The following is a 13,200-nucleotide window of genomic DNA, read 5'->3' on the forward strand; positions in this document are numbered from 1 at the left end:
CTTAACATTTTCTCAGATCGAAGGAAGCAAACGAATGAGAACATCACTAACGTAACCAGTCCAGAGAGATAAATACGGGACTACGATCTGCTCCTCTCGGCTGGCAGCATTCTCAGTGAGAGCAGAGGCGTCTAATTCGAGCTGGTAAACCACAGACCGTGGGCACGGCCCAAGCAGGAAATGGAGGCTGGCTGACTTGTTTAGACTGTTTCTGGTGGTGCCGAGTGGCCCTGGGCCATGATCTCGCTCTTCCTCACTCCATAGGGGTTTGTGATGGTCTGATAAGAGTGATTGATTCAGGAAGCGAGAGAGAGTCGTGTTTTTCCCCCCAAAGAAGGATGGAGGCTTTTTACTCCTGCTGTTCTCCGGGAGACTTTACAAGCTGATAACACCAGACTTGTGTTTTGTGAGGCGGAGGTTCTCCAGGGGGTTTATTGTGAGGATCTGCTCCGTATTCTCATGCAGATACGCTGCTTCATCTCAATCGCTCTTCTTTTGTAAAGAAAGTCTGGGGATTGCCTTTAGAGGCAATATACAGGTTTTTAAAGGGAGTCAGATAAGAGAGCTTGACGAGCCGGTGTAAACAGCGTAGCTAATGCCTGAGCTCCTCTGTCGTGTTCACGGGAAAAACAATAAAAGTTTTTTGATTTTAAAAAAGAATTAAAGAAAGTAACCGATATTAGGGCTGGGCAATGGGACGAGATAATATCGATATCATGATGAAGATGCTTTCCTGTGTGTGTTATCATATCTTTTTCGAACTTGTTTTAATGTTAAAGCTTTTTTTAACTATTTGCATCTTTAAAATCAGAAAAATTCCTCCTCCTTTCTGTAAACATTAAATTCTGCTTGCAGATTTTTTGGCAAAACTATAAATCATGCTACGTGTTGGGTTCCATAAAAATGTCTTCTAGTATCACAATATAATATTTTGCTCATAAGGTAAATGAGACTGATTAGCATTTATTAAGGAGTCTCCAGTGACAGAGGTAAAGCTGAAATGGTAAAGGAAAGGAGTTTACGCTTTTTGCTGTCTCTCAGTAAAACGACAAACTGCAGGTTATTCGTTTCAAGAGATGGAAAAAATTGTTTTTGAGGACATGACGTTAAACGTAACTATAATAGGATAAAAAGTACAACAGGATGAACGTGAGTAATAAATAAGGATTTGTACAAGTTGCTGAGTTGTAAGAGGAATAAAACACGCTGTTATTGGAAACTAATCAACTTCCACGCAGTAACACACTCTCTCTCTCTCTTTATCACACCATTCTGTTGTTGATGAGTTTCCTGTAACAGCACAACCCCAGTGTTTTATTCCCTACCTAAAAGCAGTAAGCAGGGAAAAACAATGATAATGTAGACTTTAGGAAGAAGGGACAAAAAAAAGTCTTGATGCATTAAAGAGCATAAAGAGCCACATCCTGGGAATAAATGAATTAAATTTCTTTACAGTCATTAGGGTTTTTTTTTTTTTACACCCTGTCAGAAGGGTGCTGAGTCGTTCTGATTGTTAAGCAGATGTTCCTCTTTATTTAGAAACCCATGTAAAGCCTCGGGCCGTGCAGCAAACCCGCGGTCCCTCTTTTATCAGGAGATCTCCTTTTCTTATGAAAATGTCCTCCATCGGTTCCTCCTCCTTTTCCTGCTCTTTACACCACGGCTCATTCTACCGTCGGTCTCAGGGAGCCCCTCGTCCCTGCTGAGTCCATCTAGATCCGGGTCAGAACCGCTCCGGCGGGAGTTAACAGAGGATTTATCCCCACTGTGTTGACTTTTTATCCTGTTACTCTTTCAGACCGACCTAATCTTGCTCATATTCTCCTGTTTGCATCGCTTGGACACAAAGAGGATTACGACGGCCTCCAAAATATGTCCCTCTGGCCTCATTCAACACCGCCAGAGGATTAAACTCTGCTAGCGTTTAAAGAACTCGCGTGTAAATGTTATTCTTCTTCTAATCCGGTCCAAATAACAGCAACTTACTAAACTGCTTGCTAATAGCCTGTGGGTTCGCTCTGACTTCTGTCCTGAGCTCGCTGGATTACAGAAACGGCGGCTTTAACATCTCAGACGAATCCTAAACAATTCGTTCCTCAATCCGACATCCAGTACAAATTTGATTAATTAGAGCTCATTATAGCTAACGTTATTTACACTGGGATACGTCTTCCGTCATCACGCCTGAAAGATTTTCATACGCGATTAAGTTAACTTTATTTGTCACACATACATTACTGCACAGTGAAATTCTTTCTTTCTCACATATCTCATCCTTGGTGGTTAAGGTCAGAGCACAACCATGATGCAGTGCCCCTGGAGCTGGGTGGGTTGGGGGCCTTGCTCAAGGGCCCAACGCTAGCAGCTAGATGGTGCTGGGGCTTGGACCCCGATCTTCCGGTCACCGACCCAGAGCCTTAACCACTTGAGCTACCACCACCCCCTTCTGGTTACTAGATAACAGTTCACTAGTTCATGCACACTGTGGTTCTGCACACAGCCCTGAACTCTCCTCGAACACCTACGCCATCACCTGCCTTTTCAGATGAAAAAAGCTTAAACTGTGTGTGAGTTTATAAACACGACTTCACGTAATATACGAGTGTACAAGTAGGAGTTTAGGAGAGAAAGAGCAATGAAAAAGACTGAGACCGTAGCATCATTCTCACTGTATCGCTAATAATGTACAGCTCCGCCTTCCCACTTTAAGCCACGTCCCCTACCTGAATCCAATACGGGGCGAAGTGACAGCTTGCTTCAGTTGTTAGCTCCATGCCGCATTATCACCTTCTCCCTCCCGATAAGAGAGGCAGCCTTAACGAGATGAAGCTCTTAGAAGGATTGGAGTTTTAAGACGCTTCTCGACCTGCTATAAGTCCCGTAAATCCTGACCTTTGTTCTAATCAGATTTTATACCCAGGGTGCGGGACGGAGCTCCGGCTCGAGCCAGCGCAGGAGATTAAACTCTTGGATGCAGCAAATATCCCCCCGAGATCTGAGCTATGCTATTTTTTTTTCTTATGTGTTTTCCTTCCTTCTCTTTATAAACACAACCTGATCGTAGCATCTGAAGCAAAAAATTCCTGCAAAAGATTTTCACTGTTATCATGCTCATATGACTATAAACTTTACATTTAACCCCGCCCACAGACCTCCATAAAAGGCAAACGGCTCACCCCAAACCCCCCCAACACACACACACACACACATACACACACACTCCTCCTCTTCCTATAGGTTTTATTTATCTAAAATTATGCATTCTTTATAGTCATTAATATTAAACACCTGAGTTTAATAAAACGTTCGTTAAATTGGTGTGTAATTGTATAATTGAGTTATCGATGAATAAAATCGACATTAATTACAGAAATTATACCTATTTTTTTATTATTATCTGTTCGTCACATTTTGGGGATAAAATACCTTCTTAGGAATAGTTTACGAGTCAGTGCTTTTATATAAAGGTGGGTGAAGCTGAAGGTTGCAGGAATGTCAGCGAGCCAAAAAATAAATAAACTTCTTTAGCTATGTGCCGGAGCTGCACTCGTAGCTGCCGTTGTAGCTTCATGTAAACATGCATGTCACTGATGATTAATATGTAGAGAGCAAGTGGAAGGAACTCTCCTGCCCACAGAGAACACACACAGTGACGCAATCCGAGCGCTGAGGGGTTTTAGTACTGACGTTAAAGCGCTCTCGGAAGAGCATGCATGCTGCAGATTCAGTCTTGATCCACAGAGATGATAAGAAAAAGAAAAATACCAGCAGCTCTGCATCTCTGCTTGCACTACTGAGAGACTCTACTGTACTTCTGCTGCTTCCTGTAATCCGATCACGTTACCGGTGGTTTCCGATGGTCGTGTTTTGCTACGCAATTTAAGAAAGAAAAAAACCCATCTCTAGTCTGATTCATAACTGCAGGAGTGGCAGATGTTAGATACAACACACACCCTTCATCTCCACGGCAGACACGTTAATAGAATCAGAGAGCGATCATCAGCATCTGAAATGCTGGCCTTGCACGAAAACATCCAGCGCTGTCAGAAAAGCTGCCCATAATCCTAAGCGACGTTCACCGTAATTGGCTTTGATTGATTAGAGGCCTGGAAAAAAAATAAATAAAAATCGCCTCTCGTTAATAAGACGAGAGGTCTCCGATGAGCCTGCGAGCGCACATTTCCGCTATTGATTTTGCTGACGCTTATATTTTTACAGTTAGACAACAGGACTGTTTGGAAAACAAGCCAACACCGGCACGTCATCGGACAATTTGGAAATGTGCCGATTGATTCATGTGGTGTTTTTTTGTTTGTTTTTTAATTGCAATCCTGTATTCCATCATATAAGTAAATAGACGTGAGACTGGAATCAAACGATTCATCTGAATGAACTAAATCGAATCAAGTAACTCAACTGAATTAAATTAAACAAATGAGTCAAATGAATTGACTGAATCAATGAAATCAAATGAATCAAATTAAATAATCGATTAGATCAACTAAATCAAATGAATCAAGTAATGAATCAAATGAGTCAAATGAATCAACTAAATGAAATGAATCAGTAAATCAACTGAATTAAATTAAACAAATGAATCAAATGAGTCAATTAAATCAAATGAATCAAGTAAATTAACTGAATTAAAATAAACAAATGAGTCAACTGAGTCAAATGAATCAGTAAATTAACTGAATTAAATTAAGCAAATGAGTCAACTGAGTCAAATAAATCAAATGAATCAAGTAAATCAACTGAATTAAATTAAACAAATGAGTCAACTAAATCAAATGAATCGAGTAAGTCAACTGAAATAAATTAAACAAATAAGTCAACTGAGTCAAATAAATAAAATGAATCGACTGAATCAACTAAATCAAATGATTCGATTAAATCAACTGAATTAAATTAAACAAATTAATCAAATGAGTAAACTGAGTCAAATAAGTCAAATGAATGAAGTACATTTACTGAATTAAATTAAACAAATGAATCAAATAAGTCATCTGAGACAAATAAATCAACGAATCAAGTAAATCAACTGAATTAAATTAAACAAATGAATCAAATGAGTCAGCTGAGTCAAATCAAATGAATCAACTGAATTAAATTAATCAAACGAATCAAATCAATCATATGAATCATCTGTCTGGTGGAGTTCGGCTCAGTCTGTGTGCGGTTCTAAATGTTTTCAACACTACAGTCAGGAAGTATTTAGAGATTATTTTGAACACGGTGTAGTTTTGTTGCCGTAATGTTTACTCTGTTGCTTACTTTAGTGAGTTAAATTATGATTCAATTTCTTAAGGAGTAAAATCCTGATCTTTTTGGCACATTCCACGTGATAGGTCTGCATTCCTTCAAATGTATGAATAAACCATGACATGAATAAATTATTCAAATGAATCAAGTTTGAGTATATTAATGAATGATTCTATAGCTTCTGGGAAATAAATTGGTTCAGTTTTTAAATTAACACAAAGCAGTCCATTTCCTCACATTCTACAGTGTAAGAGTTTCTTCTAACGTATAAATAAACACGAGACGAATAAGAAGGAAGTCGAATGAATCAGACAAATCGAATGAATCAGACAAATCGAATGAATCAGCATAAGATTTTGGTTCACATTTAAATGTCAAACACAACCGAACTAAATTAATGCACCAAAGACAAGAAATCTGGAATTAGCTGGTTGTAAATTTATCTAATGTCCATCATGAGAAAATAATATCAATGTGTCCATGATTATAATATAAACTGATGCATATATATATATATATATATTTGCATTTTCATTTACACAACCGGATTCAAACATTCTGTCTGTTGTCTCTCCACAGAGTGCAGCAGCAGCTCCGAGCCCTGTTCTGGGCAACCTGCCACCCGGAGATGGCATGCCAGGCGGGCCTATGCCCCCCGGATTCTTCCAGGTAAGCCTTTATCCTGCACCTTTAATAACCGGTGTCCATCAGCCTGCAGTCTCAGAGAGCCAAACAGCAGGCTATCAGCTGTACATCCCCTCCCTGCTCTTTACTCCTAAACACACATGCACGCACACGTGCCATCCGTTTTGAGCCGGCACACACAGAGGGGCCATTATGCCTCCGCCTCTGGTTATCCGCCAAGCCCCCGGCGTCCTCCGGGAGTCAGTTTGATTACGACCATTAGGCGCTAATGGCAGCCACCGTCGGAGCACTCTCGCTTCGCAAAGTAGGGTTACTATTACCGCGCTGCCCGTAAGAGGCGAGCAGAGTCGCGCAGCAATCGCGCAAATGTGTTTGTGTCAACTGCCAAGCCTCTGCAGCATCATATAACTTCCTGTTTCCTGCTTTACAGAGACGATTAGGTGTCAGACAAGGCAGAGGACTTGGAGCAAAGCATCATCGCAAATATTCCTGGATATGATATGATAGATGATGGATTAGAAAAACCTTCTGTAGAGAAGGTGATGGCATTATAGCCTGATAATAGAATCACACACACACACACACACACACACACACACTAGCAGCCAGCGCCGTATGTTCCACCCAAGCACAGCCCATTATCCCAGTGTGGAGCCATGCATCAGTGGACACGCCGTGAAACATGAAACAAGGCCAGTTAAAGATCCTAAGTGCAGTGAAACACCGGTACTGCCCTCTAGTGCTCACGTCCTTCACTGCCGAGATTTTTGCGCACTTTAAATCCTGCTTTAGTCGACTGACACGCAGTCAGATTGTATTATGACATAATATTCAGCACCTCTGAGTTGTCATGACGACCGCTCAGTTCCCCTTTGCAACCTGCTAAAATATTTGTATCGCTAATAAAAATGTCAATGTCTTGTGTAGATTCCTATAAATGATGTATACTCTCAATTAGACTCCTAATTAAAGCGTTAATTAAGCTAGCCAGAGGGGGGTGAATACTTACGCAAGCCAGTATACATGATCCTTTACTCCAATATACAATCAGCTGCTCTGATACTTCTGATACATATTTCTGATACAGATACAGTTACTGATACAGATCAGTTACTCAACATCTCTGCTTCTCACAACGCAGACCTGCTCCACTCATCCGCCACGTTGGTTTGTGCTTCGCATCGCCGCTAACACGGTTTCTGCCGTAACTTCCAGCTTCTTTTCTTCCTCTTCCTCTTCCTCTTTTGCTGCTGCAGGGTCCAACCGGCTCCCAGGCTTCGCCTCACTCACAGCCTCCACCTAACGCTAACATGATGGGAGCTCACGGACAGGTAAACACACACACACACACACCGCAGTTTCCCTTTTCACAACATTCCAGCATGTTCACGTGCATTCCGTCTTTTGCTTATTTAAAGGAGAAGTTCACTTCCAGAACAAAAATCTACAGATAATCTCCTCACCCCCTGGTCATCCAAGATGTTCATGTCTTTCTGTCTTCAGTCGTAAAGAAATGATGTTTTTTTTTTTTTAAGGAAAACATTTCAGGATTTTTCTCCATATAGTGGACTTCAGTGGTCACAAGTTTGATAATGCAGATTAAATGCAGCTTCAGAGAGCTCTAAACACTCCCAGCCCAGGGAGAAGGCTCTTATCTAGCCACACCATTGGTCATTTTCTTCGAAAAATTAAAGAAATTGTATACTTTTTAACCACAAAACTCGTTTAGCACTAGCTCTGGGATGCGCATCAGTGACGAACGTACTACGTAACCGCGTCGAAAGGTCACGTGTGGCGTAGGCGGAGCTACAGATCCAGATGTTTACAAAGCGAATGTGCAAACAGCAAGAAAGTGCATTTTAAACAAAAAACTAACACAAAGGTATAGAACTTTGTGTCATTCCACATGCAAGTGGTGGGGCAGTGGTGGCTCCAGTGGTTAAGGCTCTGGGTTGTTGATCGGACGATCGGGGTTCAAGCTGTTGGGCAATTGAGCAAAGCCCTTAACCCTCTCTGCTCCAGGGGTGCTGTATTATAACTGCCCCTGCGCACTGACCCCAACTTCCTCAGCTGGGATATGTGAAGAAAAGAATTCCACTGTGCTGAAACGTATGTGTGACGATAATAAAGGCTCTATGCCCTCAGTTCTAACAACTTCGGAGCGCTCCTCTTTCTCCACACTAGTAAACAGTGGATCTGTAGCTCTGCCTACGTCACGCGTGACCTTTCGACGTGATTATGTAGCACGTAGCGTCGCGGACGCGCATCCCAGAGCTAGTTAGCTAGACGAGCTTTTATTTTAAAAGTATACACTTTTTTATTTTTCTAAGAAAGTGACCGATGGTGTGGCTTGATAAGAGCCTTCTTCCTGGGTTAGAGCTCTTTGAAGCTGCATTTAAACTGCATTATGGAAGCTCAAACTCGCGAGCACCATTGAAGTCCACTATAAATATAATGTCCACTATAAATCCTGTAATTTCTTCCTTAAAAACATCCTTTCTTTACGACTGAAGACAGAAAGACATGAACATCTTGGATGACCAGAAGGTGAGGAAATGATCTGTAGATTTTTGTTCTGGAAGTGAACTTCTCCTTAAGCTTTATGCTACGACTTTATTTGTTACTCCGGGTCTTTTTCGTACTTCCTTCTGTTTGTGAAGCTCCTACAGCACCATTGAAAAATATTTCATTTACTTTACTTTTTCAACTTTAATACTTCCCATTCTTCTCATTCTTCTTCTTATCATCATTATTACGATTACTGTGATGAATAGTAAATTTATTCTCCGTGTCTTTTCGCCCCGCAGCCGTTCATGTCCCCACGTTACGCAGGAGGACCTCGACCGCCCATCAGGATGACTAACCAGGTCGGTCAGGTCTGCCGGAGAATTTTTTATTTTTTTATTCGTCATCTGATATAGAGAAGGAAAAAGTCCCTGTTATTCCAGCTCATTTTGTAATTTTCTCTTCATCTCTCTCTAGCCTCCCGGGGGACAGCCTTTACCTCCGAATGTAATAGACCCCACACGACCTCCAGGTACCCAAAGATCCGGCTTTTCCTTTCTTTACGAATATAAAATATTATATAAAAGATATTCTAATTGTGTCTAATCTAACATACAGTATATGTGTGTATATTACAGATATACACTGATATATATATATATATATATATATATGTTTATAATTAGTTATAAAACGTGTAATCGATGCCACGTCGCTGTCGTCACTTCAGCCTCGTCGGTAACAGGAAATACGTCCACCGTATGGACAGGAAATACACACACACACACATCATTTCTGTTTGCTGGTGTTTGTGTACAGGACATCCGAATCTGGGCCCCATGCAGAGGATGAACATGCCCCGAGGGATGGCACCCATGGGACCCGGACCACAGGTTCGTCCCTCAACAATCACCTTCCTTTATTAATGCTTTATTAACTCCCTCATAAACCAGTCAGGCTTTTTATTAAATCCTGTACTTCCTGTACACTGAGGTCCAGTCGGTCTCTGGATCTCATCACTAACATTAAGAAGTAGTTTATACACAAAGCATCTGCTCTGACAGAAACAGACAGAAAACCTGCACTGGAGTCAGGAAGGGACTGTAATCAGTTTTCTCTAAACAAATGTGTTCTCTCTTTCCCCTCTCTCCCTCTCTCTCCTTCTCATTCTCTCTTTCTAATTCTTGTTCTCTCTCTCTCTGCCTCTTTCTCTCTCATTCTCCACCTTTATCTTTCTCATTCTCATTCTCTCTCTCATTATCTCTCTCTTGTTCTCATTCTCTTTCTCATTTTCTCTCTTTCTTTTTCTCATTTTCTCTCTTTCTCTTTCTCATTTTCTCTCTTTCTCTCTCTCTCTCTCTGTCCAGTCCGATCCCTGGTTATCGTTGCAGAACTACGGTGGTGGGATGAGACCTCCGAACTCAATGGGCCCCAACATGCCTGGAGTCAACATGTAAGCTTTTATACACCATCAAAAAAGTATCAGAAATCACTCTTACTTAAAATATTTAATATTCAAATACACTCATGAATTATTCATTAGCCACCGAATTACAACAGTTTTTTACTTCTGGCAGATGAACAAACATTCATGATTTTATTGCATTGTGAAGATCAACAAAGAAGTGCTGGTTTAGGATTTAGGATCAGTGCATCGTGCGAATGTGCTGTTGCTGTAGAAACCAGAAAGGAAATGACTTTTACACTTGCTGTTATTTTGTCACTCAGGGGACCAGGAACCGGTCGACCGTGGCCAAATCCCAATAACACCAACACGGTAAACGTCCCAGATAAAAATCTCACATACACTTTGATCCCTGCTTCATTAAAAGGTTTAAAAACGGACTGATGATGTTTTCACAGATCCCGTATTCCTCCTCATCTCCGGGCACATATGTGGTAAGATATTTTGTCTCGGTTGTGAAACTTGCTGACAAAATAAAAGAAGTCTTGGCAAAGCAGCAAAGGAAAGCAGACAGGAAAAGGAAGATTTACTTCACTTCAGGGGAGGGAACAAGTCCGAGGAAAAGAATGGACAGAATCAGATAAAACATCAAAGGGACATCAAAGGGTTGGTGAAGAAGAGGATCGTAAATGTGAATTGAGCTCACACCCCATCCTCCATCCTACAGTTATAAAGTTAGACACTTCTCCCTGCTTTAGTTTGGGGATTTTAAAGCTGGATGCTTTAAACGTGTGATTTCCATTAACAGAATCATTTTTGAGAGCCAGCGTGTCCAAGACGAAGTCAAACTCGCCTGCTCTCGGATTCCTGAATCCAGTTTATCATCCATCAGATTTAAACAAAAATGTTTCTATAAGAAATGATTCATCATCTCTCACACCCTGATGATCTTTAGGAACAGAAAAAGAAAATAGCAAATGTTTTGCACTATAGACCCTTTTTCTGTTAGTAAATATTGTGAGGTTCTTTTGTGGGTGGAGCTTAGGTGGAGGCAGAAAGATTTCCCTGACCGCTTTACAGGCGCTAGTTATCAAGTTTTGTTAGTTTGTTTTTAAACAATGACCTGGTCAAAATTCCAGTTTATCTGACTATGTTAGGTCACTCACTGTCCAATGTTATTTGAAAAAATGAACTTTTAACCGGCTCAGCCGACCCGTACAGGCTCCCTCGATGGACGGAAGATGTGACAGGATCACCTATCTGATAGAAAAACCAAGTGCTGTAGAAAGGGAGATGTGACACGAACAGTTTCCTTTGTTCAAAAAAGTCACACGATAGACCATGCTCAGGTGTGGGGTTTTTTTGTGGAAGATGGTGTAGACTGTGAGCCTCGTGCATCTTGGTGATCATCTCAGACGTTGTTAGTGATACAGAAATTAACTACAGGAACCGAAACAGGAAACGTATTTTAATGGATTTATTCCATACGAGGGTCAGAGGAACTCTGAGCGCTTTACATTCAGCCAGACTGTTCACTGTGATGTTCACCATTGTTTGTTTCTGGCTCAGGGTCCACCAGGAGGCTCAGGAGGAGGCTGTCCACCAGGAACTCCCATCATGCCAAGTCCAGCAGGTAAAACTGTCTAACTGTGAAGACTTATGCAATCACAACATTTACTGGTGTACAACAGTCACATTTCAGAGGTGATGTTAACATGTCAGCAGATCGCTGAACCCATGTACACTATATTACCAAACGTTTTGGGACACCCCTCCAAATCATTGAATTCAGGTGTTGTTTTTCGGCCCCTTAGTTCCAGTGAAAGGAACTCAGTTAACAATTTCATGCTCTTTGTGGGAACAGTTTGGGGAAGCCAGGCCTCACAAATGTGCTTCTAGTGGAATGGTCAAAAATTCCCATAAACACACTCCTAAACCTTGTGGAAAGCCTTCCCAGAAGATTTGAAGCTGTTATAGCTGCAAGGGGCGGGACAACTCCATATTACATTCATGTGCATGTAAAGGCAGACGTCCCAAAACTTTTGCCAATATAGTGTATTTGATCCGACACCGCAAGTGTAACAATGAAGTTGATGCTGACACACAGACACAGACATACACACACCTCAATATGCGTCATTACAACCTGTTTCATGTTATTTCTCAGATTCGACTAATTCTGGTGATAATCTCTACACAATGATCAACTCAGTGCCACCAGGAGGGAACAGGTCCAGCGTGAGTAACGTTTTAACTCTAATCCTCACAAAAATGATTAAAAAAACAAAATATAAAACCTTCCTCCTCGCATTTACGCTGTGTTTTTCCCGCGTCTTCAGTTCCCGCTAGGTCCAGACGGCCCCATGGGAGGGATGGAGCCTCACCACATGAACGGCTCGTTAGGTAAAAATCACTCGTTAATGTGAGAAATCTCTGATAATAAATACAGAGCGTTATTTTATTGAAGTGTTATTTTTTTATTATTATTTCTCCAGGCTCAGGAGATATAGACGGACTCCCGAAGGTAAACACACAGCCGTATCGTGCTCCAGTAGGAAAATAATCTAGCACAGAGTGACGTGATGAAGCAGACTCGGCTTCATCACCCGGACCGTTGATTATTTTCCTACAGCTGCACGTCCTCTTAGTGCTTTATTCCTCATCCAGCACAATTTATTCATTAAATAACCCAGGACACGCCTCTTCCTTCCTCTCACCTGCAGAATTCTCCCAATAACCTGAGCAGTCTGAGTAACGCGCCCGGGACGCCACGGGACGACAGTGACCTAGGAGGGAACTTCCTGCACACTTTCCAAAACGAGAACGTGAGTACAGCATGAGACACGTGCAGCGCTAATACACTCATCTTAAAGAGAGAAGAGGTGAAGGTTTCATTCACAAACACACACGCACTTACACACTCTCTCTCTCTCTCTCTCTCACACACACTCACACACACACACACATACAATCAGTCTCTCTCTCTCACACACACACACGCACTTACACACTCTCTCTCTCTCTCTCACACACACATACACTCAGTCTCTCTCTCTCACACACGCACTTACACACTCTCTCTCTCTCTCTCTCACACACACTCACACACACATACACTCAGTCTCTCTCTCTCACACACACACACGCACTTACACACTCTCTCTCTCTCTCTCTCTCTCTCTCTCACACACACTCACACACACACACATACAATCAGTCTCTCTCTCTCACACACACATACAATCAGTCTCTCTCTCTCACACACACACACGCACTTACACACTCTCTCTCTCTCTCAAACACACATACACTCAGTCTCTCTCTCTCAAACACACATACACTCTCTCTCTCTCTCTCACACACACACACTTACACACTCTCTC

General features: G+C 41.7%; 1 protein-coding gene across 6 annotated transcripts in view; it reads left to right on the forward strand.

The window, feature by feature from the left end:
- ssbp3a (single stranded DNA binding protein 3a) overlaps window positions 1-13,200 on the forward strand; it is a 35,106-nt gene that overhangs the window by 14,893 nt on the left and 7,013 nt on the right. For 2 of the 6 annotated variants that reach the window (XM_058418118.1, XM_058418122.1), the window contains 13 exons: window positions 5,842-5,931; window positions 7,164-7,238; window positions 8,715-8,783; window positions 8,890-8,944; window positions 9,232-9,305; window positions 9,780-9,865; window positions 10,141-10,189; window positions 10,276-10,311; window positions 11,387-11,450; window positions 11,985-12,055; window positions 12,157-12,220; window positions 12,313-12,341; window positions 12,541-12,642. In XM_058418118.1, coding sequence (XP_058274101.1) covers window positions 5,842-5,931; window positions 7,164-7,238; window positions 8,715-8,783; window positions 8,890-8,944; window positions 9,232-9,305; window positions 9,780-9,865; window positions 10,141-10,189; window positions 10,276-10,311; window positions 11,387-11,450; window positions 11,985-12,055; window positions 12,157-12,220; window positions 12,313-12,341; window positions 12,541-12,642 — 864 coding nt within the window. The remainder of the gene's footprint in view (window positions 1-5,841; window positions 5,932-7,163; window positions 7,239-8,714; window positions 8,784-8,889; window positions 8,945-9,231; window positions 9,306-9,779; window positions 9,866-10,140; window positions 10,190-10,275; window positions 10,312-11,386; window positions 11,451-11,984; window positions 12,056-12,156; window positions 12,221-12,312; window positions 12,342-12,540; window positions 12,643-13,200) is intronic. The other 4 variants (XM_058418120.1, XM_058418123.1, XM_058418119.1 and 1 more) reach the window with 3 other exon arrangements.

The sequence above is a fragment of the Hemibagrus wyckioides genome, linkage group LG20 (genome assembly GCF_019097595.1).
Source record: "Hemibagrus wyckioides isolate EC202008001 linkage group LG20, SWU_Hwy_1.0, whole genome shotgun sequence".
In the NCBI taxonomy this organism is placed as follows: Eukaryota; Metazoa; Chordata; class Actinopteri; order Siluriformes; family Bagridae; genus Hemibagrus; species Hemibagrus wyckioides.